Genomic DNA, 19,984 nt, shown 5'->3' with positions numbered 1-19,984 from the left:
AACTACAGAAACTGAGATTCTGGCTTATTTAGCGAGCCAGCTGGTTAAACATGTGCATGTCTGCTTACTGAGATGAGAAATGACTGAGCTAAGTAGTTATGGTGTCTTGTGAATACATTTAAAAGTAGCCTTTAAGTGAAACTTTAAAGTCACTGTAAAGTCTATTTTTTTAAATAAAATAACAGATTTTTACTTACCTATTCTGTGCAATGGGATTGCACAGAGTCGCCCCAAAACTCCTCTTCTTAGGTACTCTGCTGGTGATCTTGGCTTCTCCTCTTCTTTGTCTGCCCTCATAGTAAGCCACTTGCAATGGGGGCAGACATGTGGGCTCGTTCCCCGAGCTGGGCTGTGTATGTACATAGACACACAGAGCATGGCTCGTTCTGGATTTGACTGACAGCAGCAGAGGCCAATGGCTCCTGCTGTTCTCAGCAAAGCCTGTGAGACCAGGAAGAGAGGGAGAAAAAACCTGCAGGTACAGGAGTTGGCAATTTACATATATATTGTACATTAGCATTAGTCCCTGCCCTCAAGTAGCTTACAGTTTAAAGCGGAGTTCCACCCTAAAATTAAACTTACCTCCATCTTCTTGCTCCGGGTCACCTGAAAAACAAATGGATAATCGCAATTTTTTTTTTTTTTACTTACCTGGTTTAGAAGAAAATATACTTACCTTACTTCCTCTTCCTCCCCTAGGCGGCCACGGCGATTCGTCACTTCCTGGCTTTGCAATGATTCCTGGGAGCTGAACTTCATCGCTCCCAGGAATCAATGCGCCTGCACCGGCCCCGACGTCAGTTCCGGTGTAGGCGCCGTCATTCCCTGCTAAACAGCTTCTGGGCATGCCCAGAACCTGTGGAGGGATGACGCTGAGACACCGGAAGTGACGGCGGGGCCGGCGCAGTGCATCGTGGGACTGAAGAAGACGGAAGAGGACACAGAAGAGGATCGCGCTGGCTTCAAGCTGCCCACACCTGAGATGGCAGCGCTGGACAATACATTTTCAAGGTAAGTATTTCTTATTGCAGGTAAGTGCGACCCAGGACAGATCAGAGGCTAGCCATTGTGGAATGCACTAGCCCTGACTGTCCCGGGGGTATTTTTATTAAAAAAAATGTCCCAGGGTGGAACTCCGCTTTAAGGTCTTTAATTCCCATTCATTCATACACATACTAGGGCCAATTCAGTCAGGAGCTTATTAACCTACCAGCATATCTTTGGAGTGTGGGAGGAAACCCAGACAGGCACAGGGAGAACAAGCAAACTTCAGGCAGGTAGTGCCGTGGTTGGGATACAAACCGTCGTCCCTAGAGCTGCCAGGCAGAAGTGCTAGCAATTTAGCCACTGTGCTGCCTATTACAGAGAAATTAGCCTGGATCATGCAATGACTAGATATAGCATAGGGGTGACTGATAAATTGGACATGGCTCATAAAGTTACATACATATACTACATATAGCGACAGCTTCCTTCACAATTGGACATGGCCTATTTAGTTGTGTATGTCACAATGGATTTGAGTGTATATCAATATACATAATATCCATTATCTGACAGATGTCGTTACAGCTTTTCATTAACAATTAACTATCAAACAAAAGAATAAAGCTGGTGAACCAACAAATGTGCTTCACCTGCTCTCTTCCAATAATCCCATGATACTGTAAACATATAACAGATGCTGTGGCAATACTAATTGAAATGCTTGTTGTCTTCTAAATGATAAACAGCTGCCCTGCTGTTATAACCGAAAATATTATTCCTATTAACAGTTAATATAAGAAGAAATAAAATAAACCCAAAATACATCAAGACTTTGTTGGCTCTCGGTGTCCCTATTTCTATGGCATCAGCTAAAAAAAGTGGTAGAAAAACCTGTCATGAACATCTTTGTGCTAATTAGGTTTGTTTTACAATGCATATTTACCTCCCCTCCATTGCATGGAAGAACATGTGAATATCGTGTTGTACACAGGGCTCCTTTCTCATAAACATCATCTTCCATCTGAAAGGTTGTCGTACAGTTTGTAGCAAAGTATTTATATGGACGCCATGTGAGGCCAAAGTCCTGGGACCTCTCCAGAATCATTGCTGCAGGTCTAGGAGACTTGAACACCATTATCAGATGAGTAAAATAAAAAGCAGATTCCAAATTCAGCTGTATGGTTTCTCTCTGAGTGTCCCTTGCTGACTGCCACCATGTGCGTGGTATTTTGAAAGCTGAGTCTGCCATTGCAGAAGAGGGGTGTGAAAATCTGGGCACCGCAGCATTGCACTTGTCACATTTTGGCTCTGAGCAAGTTCCGTGTAGATTCTGATTATACATACAGTACAGTTCTGTACCATTAATGCCACAAGTAGTGTCTGTCCATAAGTGCCGTCCAAGAGCTAAATTGCCCATTCGTGGGTTACAAGCTTTATCCCGATGAGATCCAATTGTAGCCATAGTGCTAAACCCTGTAAAAAAAAAAAAAATAATAATATTCAAATTTCTGCAAGCTAGTCATGAGAGGAATTCTTATGAATTAAACTTTTTAAAAAACACAAATCTGAAACACACATTGTAGCCTGTATAAAAAAAGCTCACTCTTTCGTGGAGTATAACATCTGATTTGGGTACAGGAACATATACTAGTAGGTTTTAGGTATAGCGAAAGCCTTTGAGTGCATGTGAATTCTTCTTTGACGTTTTTTTATTAGGCTTTTTTCCTTCTGTTTTCACTGTGTGATCTAGCCAGTAACAAACCTCCTGTATTAGCGTGCCCCCACTCTGGATATTGAAGCACAGCAGAAAGAAGCACTGGTAATCTGGGAGGAGGGGAGTGTTAGATGGGCTAGCAGATTTAGATACACTAACAAACTGAAGCCAAACGCCAGCTCACGCTGCAGTTACACAAGCAGTCACAGCACCAGTTTTTTTTTTTTATTTTGGGATAAAGGTTTTACATAAATAAATAAAATCTGGCTATTGTAAGCACTTTTGTCAGTGGTAAATGGTTTGTCTCAACACTTTTAACTGATACTTTTGGAGGAGAGCTTGTTCTGATAAAAAACAACAGACTAACTGGCAGGATCAACAGGGAAAATAAAAGAAAGAAAGCCTAAAAAGAAAAACGAATGCCACAGCCATCACATCTAAGAATTGTTAGGTTGCAATATAATAAAAGTTTGCTTTTGGGTTTATTATCACTTTAAATACTATTAGTATAGAACAGTGGGGCTATTCTGACCTAGTACAAGTATATTCCACTGTTAGATCATTTATAATTTGAAAAGATTGTTGTTTGCCATTCCCATTGTTCCTAATATTTTAAGCCATTGACAGGGTGGAAAATCTTTAGGCTACGTTCACATGTGGGCGCAGCGGATCACGGGCAGAATCACGGCGATTCTGGAAATCCGGAAATCATTGCAAATTGCAGGACGCCTGTGTGATGCCCGTGATTTGCAATGGCACCCCAAACGCTATGCGATGTTGTCGCGATTTCCGCCTGCCGAATTGCGGTAACATTGCGTAAACAGAATCACGGGACGCATGACGCACAAAAGAAGCTCTTGTACCTTTTTTGGGTGTCATGCAATTCTGTTTGCGCGATGTTACCGCGATTCAACAAGCGGAAATCACGGCAACATCGCACAGCGTTTGGGGTGCCATTGCAAATCACGGGCATCGCACAGGCGTCCCGCGATTTGCAATGATTTCCGGATCGCGGGCAGAATCGCGGTGATTCTGCCCTGATCCGCTGCGCCCACATGTGACCGTAGCCTTAAAAAACATCAGGCACAGCTCTCATGTGCAGCTGTGGTTTTTACAGTACCACAAGTCTTCCAGGATCTACCAAGGTATACCTATGCACAGTTTTTACAGGCATTTCAACCAACAACAGAAGAAAGCACTGTATTCATGTGCCTCATCATGAGGAAGAAGGTGCTGGATGTAGTAATAATAGATTTTTATAGCTTAGAATACTTTACAGGTAATTACAGGTTTGGAACAGGCTATACATAGTTATAACTACCTTTAAAAGTTTGCATTAAAAGTTAAATGTAAGTTCATATGGCAACTGTTTTCATTGCTGTTTCTAGTGTTTCTGTCAGTGCAAGGGGGTAGCTTTTTTAATGCTCATTAAATGCTTATCAACTGCACCTATTAACGCACATTAACGGTATAACGCTTAATAGTGTGAACAAGTGCTAAATGAAAACAATAGCCATTCATTCCTAACCATATATTTGTCAAACCTCAATGCACTGTGCCACTGCAGGACCCAGAAAGTACTTGTTTCCTTTACTCCATTAGCGTGGAGATTTTTATAAAGAATACAATAAAAAGCACTTGCAACGTCCGAGGTGCTCAATATCAATCCACTGGTAGATGTTAACCACTTGCCGACCGCCACAAGTAAATATACTGCGGCGGTCAGCCCCGGCCAGGCAGAGTGACGTACCGGTACGTCACTAGCCTGTCACCGGTTTGTGAGCCAATAGCGGGCGAGCGCGCGCCCGCTGAGGCGCGCGCCCGCCGCGGCTCGTTCACTGAAGAGTCAGTGCGAGGGACCGGCGGACCCGATGTCCGCCGGTCACTCGGCGATCGTCGCTAGAAAGGGAGAAAGGCAGGCGGCTAGTGTAAACAAGCCGCCTGTCATTCTCCCCTGTGTAAAAATGGAGATCAGACGGGTCTACTATGTAGAACCGTTGATCTCTGTTTTTACAATAGTAGACCTGTCCCATCACAGTTAGAAACACGCCCCTAGGACACACTTAACCCCTCCCTCTCCAATACAGTTAACCCCTTCCCTGCCAGTGCCATTTTTACAGTAACAGTGCATATGTATAGCACTGATTACTGTAGTAATGTCACTGGTAACCCCAAAAGTGTCAAAAATGTCAGTCAAGGGTCCGATCTGTCCGCCGCAATGTCGCAGTCCCTCAAAAAAAATCGCAGATCGATGCCATTACTCGTTAAAAAAAAAAAACACCAAAAATGACAATAATCTTTACCTTTGTTAGTAAACGCGATAACTTTTGCGCAAACCAATCAAAATTACGCTTTTTGCGTTTTTTTTTACCAAACATATGTAGCATGAAACAAATTGGCCGAAAATGTTAAAAAATTTAGATTTTTACATTTTTTTTTGGGGAATTTCATATAAAAAAATTTGAAAAATATTGTTATTTTTGCAAAATTTACGCTCTTTTTTTGTTTATAGCGCATAATCAAAAAATCGCACAGGTGATCAAATACCACCAAAAGAAAGCTCTGTTTGTGGGAAAAAAAGGACGTCAAATTTGTTTAGGTACAGCGTCGCACGACCGCGCAATTGTCCGTTAAAGTCACGCAGTAAAAAATTGCAAAATAGGCCCTGGTCAGGAAGGGGGTAAAATCTTCCGGGGCTTAAGTGGTTAAATAGCCAAGTCCTTGCTCAGTCCAGACCTAAATCTGATTGAGAATCTGTGGCAAGACTTAAAAATTGCTGTTCACAGACACTCTCCATCCAATCTGACAGAGCTTGAGCTATTTTGCAAAGAAGAATGGGCAAAAATTTCACTCTCTAGATGTGCAAAGCTGTATTTGAAGCGAAAGGTGGTTCTACAAAGTAATGACTTAATACTATTGACTGAATACAAATGCACGCCACACTTTTCAGATATTTGCTTGTAAAAAAATTTTTAAAACCATTTATCATTTTCCTTCCACTTCACAATTATTTGCCACTTTGTGTTGGTCTATCTCATAAAATCCCAATAAATTACATTTACGTTTTTGGTTGTAACATGACAAAATGTGGATAATTTCAAGGGGTATGAATACTTTTTCAAGGTACTGTATGTATAATTTAGAAACATGCTACCCACCACCATATGCCCAAAATACTGCTATGCAGCAAGCTTTTCATGTTGTCTGATTAAAATATTACAAATAATACAACAGGAAAAGTAGAGACTTTCTCACCGTCTTGCTTTTAATTACCAGTCTCTGTAGATTTGTATGATGCTTCTTTTTTAAAGTTTTCATTGTAAATCAGTGGAAATAAGGTTAACTACTGATATGCTAAAAATGTGTAAAATCATCTCCTGCTGTTTAAATGAGTAAAACTTTTTCTGGGTCACTGAACTTCGCATTTCCCTCATCTTTCTAAACTGCAGATATTTCACAAATAGGACCAATGCACTGAGGTGTTAAACGTCTTCATGAACCTGTGCAGGCCTCACAGTAACCGAACTTAGTGTATTTTCCCAGCTTAGATTATTCCAACTTTCTCCAAAGTAATAAATGAGAAGTCTGCATAGGTCTACTCTTGTATAACCTAGGGCAATTATATAATGAGCGTTCAGTGCACATTTCTGAACACTTGTTACAAACATTCCAGCTATGCAGACTGCATGTTTATCTACGTCACTTGTATGTCCACTTGCTATGTTTACTGACAAGTTTGCTTTTAACCACTCTATACAAATTTTAAAAAGATAAACTTCTTTTAATTGTCATTTGTGCAATAAAAGGCAGGTGCTCAACTATCTAACTTGAAAAATAAATGGTAGTTATCAATAAATGTGTTTAATATATAATTAATAATAAATAAAAAATTCAGTGCAACTGTATAAAATAATAATAGAAAGCTGCTATGCACTAAAGGATCAATAAACCAAAAGTCCCAATAACAAATATATAACAAAAAGTGCAGCGCTGTCAAATATGGATTATGAAGATGATATCGAGGAGAGCAGTCCACAGGTGCAAATTATGGTGAAGCATGCAAAAGATAAAAACATTCAGTGCTCTTCAATGTGCTGGTAATCTTCCACCCAGTCTCATTAGCCTCTCACCTCACACTTAGCCCCTGTGTCACCAGACGGGCTAGTAATACATAAACTTTCTCCCAGAATATCACCAATATAGATCAGATCAGTATTCCTCTTCATCAGAAAATAAGGCTCACAGGTAACAGATCACAGGTCCATAAAGCGGAGCACAGGTCCATAGGAAAACAAAGGTCCGGACATAGTGCATTAACGCAATAAATTACTTTATTGAACATAGCATAAAATCATAAAGATACCTTGTAAAGCACTATACAAGTGCATGTGATGAGCAGATTGTATTACACACAGCGGTCTCGACCGCAATGGATGGCGGGTGACGTCACCGGCCCCTCCCCCTTCACACGCATTACGTCCCACTGGGCGGGACTTCATCAGCTATTGGTAAGGGAGAAGGACAGGGCTACATATAGTCACTCCGGACTGGGTGGAGGATTACCAGCACATTGAAGAGCACTGAATGTTTATATCTTGTGCATGCTTCATCATAATTTGCACCTGTGAACTGCTCTCCTCGATATCATCTTCATAATCCATATTTGACAGCGCTGCACTTTTTGTTATATTTTTGTTATATATTTAATATATAATTGCTTTGCGCTGAAAATCCAGTGCTTTGCAGTATTAGTCAAAAAATAAAAGAATTATAACAAAGTTAAACAACAAAGCTGAACTCTGGGCACATATAAAGTACCCTTTTTAATCATGTGTTCCTAAATATAAATGTATTTTTTTTTTTTAGATTTCAATATGTTTATTGATTTTTAAGAAAGAAAAGGGGTACAAAGTACAATCGGGTCATTGCCATGAAACAAAGTAATAAAAACGAAACTTTCAGAACAATTGACAAAAATGTGAAAATAGTTGAACAGTAGCACAAATAACAGCAAAAGCGTAGCCCCCCCCATGCCCAAAAAATCAACGTTGGCCGGCCCTCCGGCGCCCCCATGGGAACTAACTGCGCCCCAAGGGAGATAGCGGCCCCCCGACCCCCAATCCTTAACATCACTATCAACTGGGGAGGCGTCCACCATCTGCGATTGCGCAGAGACGCCACCTGAGTGCCTAGCCGAGGCAGAGGCCAAGAAATCTAAAAACTATGGACCGACTGTGGTCCGTCAACACCCGATCCATGGTGTCAAACAATTCGAACATATAAAAAAGGAGGAGAGAAAAAAAAGGGGGGAGAGAAAGAAATAGGAGGAGAAAGGAGAGGTAGAGAGAGAAGGGAGGGTGGGGGAAGAATAGTAGAAAGTAGATAGTAGAAAGGCAGTAGTAGCAGTGAGAAATGGTCGGTGTCCAGGCTCGTGTCCCCGGAACCAGAGTTCACTCACAAGTTATACTGTCTCGATGGGAACGGTTCCTACGCAACCTAAGGAGGACCAGCTAGATATCATACACAAGGGTCCCACGTTTTCTCAAAGAGATGCATTTTGTCGTGAAGCATCGCCACCATCCTCTCATTTATCATGATCCAGGTCAGTTTGGCCTTTAGCAGCTCAATCTGTATTTTTTTTTTTTTTTTAAGGGTAGGATTAGTATCTGGATCTGTCTTTATAGTAGCTACTGTACGTTTCCTACACAACAGCCCTTATACTAGTAGATGAAAGGGCAACCCTGGCAACCAGGAGGCTATACTACATTGCCATTTTAAAACTAAAGGGAGAAAAGTAAAAAGATTATATTTTTTTTTAAATTAGTGTTATGATGTTCCTTCATTGGCTAATCAGTGGCCTGGTGGTGGATCTGCAGTCAAACTTTTTTGCTTATTAGCTGCAGTAGAGCAATGTAAGATTACTAAATGCAGATTCATACATCTTTCAACTGTCTATTCTGGGTTTTTTTAAGTTTGTTAACCTGCAAATAAAGCAATGGACTTATTGGGTTAATGTGTTTTCTTGTTTGAAAATGATAAAGGTGCAATAATCATGCTGTCTAATCAGCATCTTGATATGCCCCACCTGTGAGGTGGATGGATTATATCCGCAAAGGAGAAGTGCTCACTAACACAGATTTAGACAGATTTGTGAACAATATTTGAGAGAAATAGGCCTTTTGTGAACATAGAAAAAGTCTTAGATCTTTGAGTTCAGCTCATGAAAAATAGGGGCAAAAACAAAAGTGATACGTTTATAATTTTGTTCAGTGTATATATGTCATATTAATTTATTTTTGAACCTGAGCTTTGCAATACTATTTTGTGCCCCTTCTGTTTTGTTTTATTTTTTCTTACACATTTCTCCCTCATGTTGTTACCCTTATGTTTTAAACACGTCTGGACCGGAAGGATTTACCCCCTTAATGACCAGGTAAATTCTTACGATACGGCACTGCATTACTGTCACTGACAATTGCACGGTCGTTGCGACGCTGTACCCAAATAAAATTGTTGGTTCCATGAGCAAGCATGCATGAGTGCCCTCTTAGCAAGCGGTGGTGGGGGAAGAGAAGGATCAGGGCTGTTCTCTGCAAAACCATTACACAGAGCAGGGAAATATGACACGTTTGTTATTTAAAAAAAAAATAAAAAAATTGTCTTTAGAATCACTTTAACTTTCCGACTAATGTTCCACTTCCTGCTTGTTCCCTATTCACTGCACAGAGGAATGAAATGTGGGTGGGGATAACACAAATCCATTCCTCCCCCAATCACCATCCACATGAAGGTCAGGAAACACCCACAGTAATCCTTAGACCCACCCACATCAACTCCCACAGCTTACAATGTAAAGTAGTGAGTGTACAGCTTGTATAACAGTGTCAATTTGCTGTCCCCTCAAAATAACTCAACACACAGCTATTAATGTCTAAACCACAGGCAACAAAAGCGAGTACACCACCATTATTTTCCAGCACTGCCTCAACCCTCTTGGGCATGGAGTTCACCAGAGCTTCACAGAATGCCACTGGAGTCCTCTTCCACTCCTCCATGACAACATCATGGAGCTGGTGGATGTTAGCGACCTTGCGCTCCTCCACCTTCCATTTGAGGATGCCTCACAGATGCTCAATAGGGTTTTGGTCTGGAGACATGCTTGGCCAGTCCATCACCTTTACCCTCAGCTTCTTTAGCAAGGCAGTGATTGTCATGGATCATGGGATCATGGGATTAGGGATCATGCTCTGCTTCAGTATGTCACAGTACATGTTGGCATTCATGGTTCCCGCAATGAATTGTAGCTCCCCAGTTCCGGCAGCACTTATGTAGCCCCAGACCTTGACACTCCCACCACCATGCTTGATTGTAGGCAAGACACACTTGTCTTTGTACTCCTCACCTGGTTGCTGCCACACACGTTTCACACCATCTGAACCAAATAAGTTTATCTTGGTCTCATCAGACCACAGGACATGGTTCCAGTAATCCATGTCCTTAGTCTGCTTGTCTTCAGCAAACTGTTTGCGGACTTTCTTGTGCATCATCTTCAGAAGAGGCTTCCTTCTGGGATGACAGCCATGCAGACCAATTTGATGCAGTGGGGGGGGGCATATGGTCTGAGAACGGACAGGCTGACCCCCCCACCCCTTTAACCTCTGCAGCAATGCTAGCAGCACTCATATGTCTATTTCCCAAAGACAACCTCTGGATATGACACTGAGCACGTGAACTCAACCTCTTTGGCTGACTATGATGAGGACTGTTCTTAGTGTTACCTGTTCTGTTAAACCGCTGTATGGTCTTGGCCACTATGCTGCAGCTCAGTTTCAGGGTCTTTGTAATCTTCTTATAGACTAGGTCATCATTATGTAGAGCAACAATTCTTTTTTTCAGATCCTCAGAGAGTTCTTTGCTATGAGGTGCAATGTTGTACTTTCAGTGACCAGTATGAGAGAGTGAGAGATAACACCAAATTTAACACACCTGCTCCCCATTCACACCTGAGACCTCCTGAGACCTTGTAACACTAACGAGTCACATGACACCGGGGAGGGAAAATGGCTAATTAAGCCCAATTTGGTACATTGTCACTTAGGGGTGTACTCACTTTTGTTGCCAGCGGTTTAGACAATAATGGGTGTGTGTTGAGTTAATTTGAGGGGACAGCAAATTTATACTGTTATACAAGCTGTACACTCACTACTTTACATTGTAGCAAAGTGTAATTTCTTCAATGTTGTCACATAAAAAGATATAATAAAATATTTTAAAAAATTTGAGGGGTGTACTCACTTTTGTGAGATACTGTGTATATGTATAAACAGTATCTAAGGCGACAATGATGCTCGTCCACAGGTACAATATGGTGAGTGAGCATTGTCAACCTAAGAAAGGCATTGTGTTACTGGCAGAATCAAAGGAAAATAAGCCTGAAAAAGAAACTTATTGCAGCCACCACATCTAAGGACTTGTAATATTGAATATATTACATTTTAGCTTCTTGGTTTAAAAAAGACTTTATTTTCGTTATGATTTCAATATGGGATTTCGTTTATACTAGAGAATCGCGTTTTTTATTCTGTACGGAATGAAAGCAATCTTGTCTTTATCAGTTAATACACACCTTACTTAAGGTTTTTTGTAAAATTTACCTAAAAATACATTTTTGTTGTGATTTTCACATTTTTATGCACCTGCTCTACCATATGTTGATATTTTATTTTATAACCAGGTTCCTGCTAAAGTATTTCTATATCACAAAGCTAAGCAATCCCTGGGGACCAGCTCCTGAGATAAAATCTGTCAGTTACTATTAGAATCTATTGTTTCCTCTCTGTCTAAATACACTGATAGACCTCTAAGGAAAAGTCACAGTAAAGAGAAATATGTGCAGTATTAGTGAGCAAGCTACAAAGACAACATACATAGTATTCAAATATAGATGTCCTCCTATCCATTCTTAATAATATAAAAAAAGAAATATCCTACTTCTGTTTTGCCACTGAGGGAGCAGAATCAGATGTATGTGTTAACGCTGTGTCTCAGTGTCTGGTCCCCCAGTGGCGAAATGCCAGAGGGACACTAAGTGCACTTTCCTACACACCAGCACTGCCAAGGATTCTCTTGCTGGACAGCACAACCAGTACATTACCCTAAGGCCTTTTTCACACTTGTACGACCTAAAAGTCCTGCGGTTTTGCCGCAATTTTAACATACTTTTTATGCGATTTTGCTGCAATTTTGACTGGACTTAAAGCAATGCCTATGTCTATGGACCTCAAAACACATTAAAGTTGGACCAAAGTATTGCAGGAACTACTTTAAAGTTGATGCAACTTGAAGCCACACAGATATGAACAGTACTCATTGGAAATCATGGACTACGACTTGTCATGCGTCTTTGCAGCCCAAAATTGCAGGACAAGTCATACAAGTGTGAAAGGGGCCTAACTCTCACCTTCTGTCCAGTGTCTCCAAAGACATTTACAACTTTCATAGCCACAGAAAACTCAATGGCACGAGGCACTATAGTGTGTGGGAGTAGTAGTTTCCTAGCATCTACACAAGACCCTTCCCCCCACCCACCTACCCTCTTTTATTGCCTACTTGCCACTAACCTCATCCTCCCACTCACAGGACATCAACATACCCCCCTACCTCTCCCGACTTCCCACAGCACTCTCCAATGACATCAAACCCCCTTGGTTTACCAACAATAAAGCCTGCCATATATGGATCGAAATTCAGCCAGTTCAGCAGGGACTGGCTGAATTTTGATCCATGTATGGGCAGGCTGATTGTACCCAAATCAATCCATGATATTGCAAACAACTGTATCACCCAAGCGCTCACTCCAATAGGAATAATAGGCGTGCTGCTCTCCTCAGGCGGGGAACTCCAATCTAGAACTAGGTGTTTGCACCTCCTTTCTTTCTTTCCTATTCTTTCCTATCCAAATCAATCCATCAATCGACTTGTATACAACCAGTCAGATTTTTCTACATGCGATTACTGCCAGTGACTATAGCTGCTAGCAGTAATAACTGTATTCTGCTGGCCATATTCTCTGGCAGAATATAATAACGCTGCAGAAGGCATTCCTCCATCAACACTGACTGTGGTGGAAGGAAAGAAAATCGATACATTTATGGCTTGCTTTACATTTTAGAAAATCTTTAATATCCCTGACCTTACCTGTGCTGGATGGTACACTTGTGTTAGTAAATATAAAAAACAAACAGAAGATAGGGTTGTCTAATGAAATTCACAATTTTTGCAGACACTAAACCCTTAAAAAAATCTATAGATTCCCTCCAGTATCATATGAAATTATCGTTTTTCCTTAGAAAATCTTCATATTATATGAACACAGGAAATTGTCCTTGTCGATATTACCAAATGTAATAAAATAAGTGCTATATGCCATAGCACAATATGTAAAACAGATTTTGCCCCCACAGTTCTACCCGACTCACATATTAACAACTTCATTATCTAAAACTGTTCTATTCTTTTTTACTTCGCATATGTTTATTAAATATTCTATAGTATATGTGCTTTATACATCTCAACAGAGTAATTACTTTTGATGTTGAGATGATCATTAATCCTATTTCCGTTAATACTACAGCCTGTGTCAACTTCTTTTCTGACAGTTGTGATTAACTAATCCCCGACGCATCCTAAATAGGTTATAATCCCATGCTTTAGAGATAATCTTCTCCTTTTCAAAGTTTTGAAATATATTTTTCAGTCTTTCCAAAAAGATCCTTTTTAATATGTTTCCTTGGATTAAAATATATATGTCACAAGCATGACCATAAAGCACTCGGGTTACTGAGCATGATAGTAACATTGTATTTCTGAAGTGAACTATGTGAAATTTTTTTCTACTTTCCGAATAGCTTTTTAGATGAAATGTCAAACTGAATCAGTTATAGAATGAACACGTACCATACAAAATGTCATTCTGAAATTTCATGTTGTTTAAAACCACCTCAATACAGCCCTACGTATATATATATATATATATATATATATATATATATATATATTTACACAGTATCTCACAAAAGTGAGTACACCCCTCACATTTTGTAAATATTTTATTATATCTTTTCATGTGACAACACTGAAGAAATGACACTTTGCTACAATGTAAAGTAGTGAGTGTACAGTGTAAATTTTCTGTCCCCTAAAAATAACTCAACACTCATTAATTAATGTTTAAACCACTGGCAACGAAAGTGAGTACACCCCTAAGTGACAATGTCCAAACTGGGCCCAATTAGCCATTTACCCTCCCCGGTGTCATGTGACTCATTAGTGTTATAAGGTCTCAGGTGTGAATAGGGAGCAGGTGTGTTAAATTCGGTGTTATCGCTCTCACTCTCTCATACTGGTCACTGGAAGTTCAACATGGCACCTCATGGCAAAGAACTCTCTGAGGATCTGAAAAAAAGAATTGTTGCTCTACATAAAGATAGATTAGTATATACAGCAAGAAGGTTGCCAAGACCCTGAAACTGAGCTGCAGCACAGTGGTCAAGACCATACAGCAGTTTAACAGGACAGGTTTCACTTAGAACAGGCCTCACCATGATCGACCAAAGTTGAGTGCACATGCTCAATGTCATATCCAGAGCTTGTCTTTGGAAAATTGACATATAAGTGTTGCCAGCATTGCTGCAGAGGTTGAAGGGGTAGGGGGTCAGCCTGTCAGTGCTTAGACCATACACAGCACACTGCATCAATCTGGTCTGCATGGCTGTCGTCCCAGAAGGAAGCCTCACCTAAAGATGATGCACAAGAAAGCCCGCAAACAGTTTACTGATAACAAGCAGACTAAGGACATGGATTACTGGAACCATGTCCTCTGGTCTGATGAGACCAAGATAAACTTGTTTGGTTCAGATGGTGTGAAACGTGTGTCGCAGCAACCAGGTGAGGAGTAAAAAGACAAGTGTGTCTTGCCTACAATCAAGCATGGTGGTGGGAGTGTCATGGTCTGGGGCTACATAAGTGCTGCCGGAACAAGGAAGCTACAGTTCATTGAGGGAACCATGAATGCCAACATGTACTGTGACATACTGAAGCAGAGCATGATTCCTCCCCTTCGGAGACTGGGCCGCAAGGCAGAACTCCAACATGATAATGACCCTAAACACACCTCCAAGACCACCACTGCCTTGCTAAAGAAGCTGAGGGTAAAGGTGATTGACTGGCCAAGCATGTCTCCATACCTAAACCCTATTGAGCATCTGTGAGGCATCCTCAAATGGAAGGTGGAGGAGCGCAAGGTCTCTAACATCCACCAACTCCGTGATGTTGTCATGGAGGAGTGGAAGAGGACTCCAGTGGCAGTCTGTGAAGCTCTGGTGAACTCCTTGCCCAAGAGGGTTGAGGCAGTGCTGGAAAATAATGGTGGTGTACTCGCTTTTGTTGCCAGCAGTTTAGACATTAATGGCTGTATGTTGAGTTATTTTGAGGGGACAGCAAATTGACACTGTTATGCAAGCTGTACACTCACTACTTTACATTGTAAGCTGTGGGAGTTGATGTGGGTGGGTGTGATTGGGGGAGGAATAGATTTGTGTTATCCCCACCCACACTTCATTCCTCTGTGCAGTGAATAGGGAACAAGCAGAAAGTTAAAGTGATTCTAAAGACAATTTTTTTATTTTTTTTAAATAACAAACATGTCATATTTCCCTGCTCTGTGTAATGGTTTTGCAGAGAGCAGCCCTGATCCTTCTCTTCCCCCACCACCGCTTGCTAAGAGGGCACTCATGCATGCTTGCTCTTCTAAAGAAAGCCTGCAAACAGTTTGTTGAAGACAAGCAGACTAAGGACATGGATTACAGGAACCATGTCCTCTGCTCTTGCGCTTGTGGCAGCAACCAGGAGAGGAGTACAAAGAAAAGTGTGTCTTGGCTACAGTCAAGCATGGTGGTAGGAGTGTCATGGTCTGGGGCTGCATAAGTGATGCCGGCACTGGGGAGCTACAGTTCATTGGGGTTACCATGAATGCCAACATGTACTGTGACATACTGAGGCATGATCCCCTCCCTTCGGAGACTGGGCCGCAGGGCAGTATTCCAACATGATAATGACCCCGGCCCAAACACACCTCCAAGACCACCACTGCCTTGCTAAAGAAGCTGAGGGTAAAGATGATGAACTGGCCAAGCATGTCTCCAGACCTAAACCCTATTGAGCATCTGTGAGGCGGGAAGGAGCATAAGGTCTCTAACATCAACTAGCGCTGTGATTTCGTTTGTAGCTGCAGGCATCACCCTGGTACAGCCCCTTGAAGCAATACCAGCCATATCGGTAAGTTTGTGGCCGATACGATACTTAAAAAAAAATGAATATCAGGGGCACGAGCGACCGATCTCACTGATGGACATATAAATCCGGAGCTCCGGGGGATACTGCCGCTACTTGGTGCTCCATGCCGGCTCACACACCTTGCCAGCATCCTAAAGCCCAGCTGCACCTGCAGGCATGATTAGGCGTGCAAAGATTGTCCAGCCCTGCAGAAATTGTTGGGTTTCTTCCCGACGAAGACACAAGATCTTCTCTAAGAGGGCGGCAGGAGACACTCTGGGCCAGCCGATGCCAGCCATCTAGCGACTGACTCACACTCCGTTGCAACCACGGCCACCGCTTTCATGGGGCACTCAGCAGAGAACAGCAGCTCTCCATCATCCTCACCCAGCACACAGAGCCCTGTAAAATCCAGGCCAAGGAGAGATCCTGAGGATGACCTAAATACAGCCCCCCAACTTTGAAATTACCGCCCTGGATGCCACAACACTGTCAGATCCATCCCAGGAGGACCCCTTCGCAGCATATGTAACAACAGGTCAGCCAGTCTCTGATACATCTGTGGCATTGTGCTGTGTGATAAAACTGCACATTTTAGAGTGGCCTTTATTGTGGCCAGCCTAAGGCACACCTGTGCAATAATCATGCTGTCTAATCAGCATCTTGATATGCCACACCTGTGAGGTGGATTGATTATCTCGGCAAAGGAGAAGTGCTCACTAACACAGATTTAGACAGATTTGTGAACAATATTTGAGAGAAATAGGCCTTTTGTGTACATAGAAAAAGTCTTAGATCTTTGAGTTCAGCTCATAAAAAACAGGGGCAAAAACAAAAGTGTTTCGTTTATAATTTTGTTCAGTGTATATAACCTTTTACACAACAAAACCACATTCGACAAACACAACCCCACGATTAAATGGGAAGAAGACTTGAGAAATACTTTCTCTGATCAGCAATGGAAACAAGCAATACAATCTAGCTACAAAGTCACCCACTGTGCTAATCATTGGGAACTTGCATTAAAAATCAATGTTAGATGGTATCTCATACCACATAAGTTAGCCAAAATTTACCCCGATAGCTCTTCACTATGTCGGAGAGATTGTGGCTACACGGGTAATTTATTTCACATTCTATGGTCTTGTTTGAATATCAGCAGTTTCAGGAGGAAAATTGTTTGTTTTATATATCCGAAATCTCAGGTCATATTAACACCCCCAGCCCAAGTCTTGCTCTCCTGAACATAGTTATTGACTCTTTCCCTTTCCAATACGATAACGTTATTGCTAACCTATTGCTATCAGCAAGACTAACTATCTCTCGCCACTGGAAAAAAACCTAGCCCCTAAGGCCCCTTTCACACAGGCGGACCATTCAAATCCACCTGTCAGTTTTTTTTTTTGGCGGATCTGAACGGTCACCCCATGCATCTCTATGGGGCATCGGATGTCAGCGGAGACATGTCAAATCTGGACGGATGGAAACCCTAGTTTCCATTCCCCCATAAAGATGCTTGGGGACCTGACAGCTGTGTCTCTGCACAGTGCAGAGACAGAGCTGTCATCTTCCTGCTCAGCGGGGGATCGGCGGATCGATCCCTTGCTGAGAAAAACGGAGTCTGCCTGGCCGACTCCGTGTGTGAAAGGGCCCTTACCCTCCGGAAGCTGTGCGCACCGCACACCTGCATTATTCTCATGAGAGAACACTGGCTATGCACTCCGGTACACTATCAGCCTTTGATAAAATTTGGAAACCATGGCTTAATTGGTATAACCATTGAGAATTACATTTATATGTTTTCTAATTGCTTCCCCTTTGAGTAAATCTATGCACCTGTCTTTAAACTACATTGATGCTCATTCTGTATGATGATCCCTTTTCTTACACTAGTTATTAGTTGTATTTCTGTACAATTGTCAGGTAATACTAAGTGCAAAACAAACCCCTGATTGCATATCTTATTGTAATCTACCATTTGTGTTCTTTCCCTCTTGTAAAAAACAAATTAAAATGCATTTGTTTGAAAGAAAAAGTGAATATCGGCCCCACCAGTAATCGGTCGATCCCTAATATACAGTAAACCTTGGATTGCGAGCATAATTCGTTCTGGAAACATGCTTGTAATCCAAAGCACTCTTATATCAAAGCAAATTTTCCCATAAGAAATAATGGAAACTCAGATGATCTGTTCCACAACCATTTATTCATAAGTCTTTCAGTTTATAGTCTATATACAAAGATTATAGCAATGTGATAGGTTGTGTCATCATAAAATGTCCATCCACAAATGGCGCCTCCACAAGGGGATTAGAAGCAAAATCCAGCAGGAGCTACAGAGTATAAAAGAGAAGAGAGGCGCCTCTAAATGTAGCAGTATGGGGACATTTAATGAAGGTACAACATTTAGCAACTTACATGGTTGATGCTTAAACAGGCACATCTAAGTATGCAGGCATCTGGAGTAAAGCTGTCCACATAGACCATCTTCTGAACCACTGGCTCTCACAGATGTCATTCAGCAATTGTGATTGGGAAGACTACCCTGCAGTAGAGTGATCTGAAAGCGAGACTTTGAATCGCTCGTGGAGCGCAGCGTGGAAGGGTGTGATGAAGATGGCAGTGCGGAGGATGGTCTATATGGACAGCTTTACCCCGGATGCCTGCATACTTAGATGTGCCTGTTTTAATCATCAACCATGTGAGCTGCTAAATCTTGAACCTTCATTAAATGTAACAATATTGCTACACTTAGAGGGACCTCTCTTCTCTTTTATACTCAGTTGTGACATGAGGCTACTTGTATATCAAGACATCGCTTGTATATCAACTCAAAATTTATTTAAAAAATGTGCTTGTCTTGCAAAGTGCTTTCAAACCAAGTTACTCTCAAACCAAGGTTTTACTGTATAATATATATATATATATACAGTGCCTTGCGAAAGTATTCAGCCCCCTTGAACTTTTCAACCTTTTGCCACATTTCAGGCTTCAAACATAAAGATATAAAACTGTAATTTTTTGTGAAGAATCAACAACAAGTGGGACACAATCATGAAGTGGAACGAAATTTATTGGATATTTCAATATTTGTTAACAAATAAAAAACTGAAAAACTGGGCATGCAAAATTATTCAGCCTCTTTACTTTCAGTGCAGCAAACTCTCTCCAGAAGTTCAGTGAGCATCTCTGAATGATCCAATGTTGACCTAAATGACTAATGATGATAAATAGAATCACCTGTGTGTAATCAAGTGTCCGTATAAATGCACCTGCACTGTGATAGTCTCAGAGGTCTGTTTAAAGCGCAGAGAGCATAATAAAGAACAAGGAACACACCAGGCAGGTCCGAGATACTGTTGTGGAGAAATTTAAAGCCGGATTTGGATACAAAAAGATTTCCCAAGCTTTAAACATCCCAAGGAGCACTGTGCAAGCGATAATATTGAAATGAAAGGAGTATCAGACCACTGCAAATATACGAAGACCTGGCCGTCCCTCTAAACTTTCAGCTCATACAAGGAGAAGACTGATCAGAGATGCAGCCAAGAGGCCCATGATCACTGTGGATGAACTGCAGAGATCTACAGCTGAGGTGGGAGACTCTGTCCATAGGACAACAATCAGTCGTATACTGCACAAATCTGGCCTTTATGGAAGAGTGTCAAGAAGAAAGCCATTTCTTAAAGATATCCATAAAATGTGTTGTTTAAAGTTTGCCACAAGCCACCTGGGAGACACACCAAACATGTGGAAGAAGGTGCTCTGGTCAGATGAAACTAAAATCAAACTTTTTGGCAACAATGCAAAACGTTATGTTGGGCGTAAAAAAAGCAACATAGCTCATCACCCTGAACACACCATCCCCACTGTCAAACATGGTGGTGGCAGCATCATGGTTTGGGCCTGCTTTTCTTCAGCAGGGACAGGGAAGATGGTTAAAATTGATGG

At 41.5% G+C, this 19,984-nt stretch overlaps 1 protein-coding gene across 1 annotated transcript in view; it reads right to left on the bottom strand.

The window, feature by feature from the left end:
- The window catches only part of NTN4 (netrin 4), a 203,968-nt gene that overhangs the window by 159,525 nt on the left and 24,459 nt on the right, over nt 1-19,984 (bottom strand). The window contains exon 2 of the mRNA XM_082254458.1: nt 1,931-2,460. Coding sequence (XP_082110584.1) covers nt 1,931-2,460 — 530 coding nt within the window. The remainder of the gene's footprint in view (nt 1-1,930; nt 2,461-19,984) is intronic.

The sequence above is a fragment of the Pelophylax lessonae genome, assembly GCF_965119305.1.
Source record: "Pelophylax lessonae genome assembly, chromosome: 4".
Taxonomy (NCBI): domain Eukaryota; kingdom Metazoa; phylum Chordata; class Amphibia; order Anura; family Ranidae; genus Pelophylax; species Pelophylax lessonae.
The sequence above is the reverse complement of the archived record's forward strand: the minus strand, read 5'-3'. Positions and strand labels throughout refer to the sequence as shown.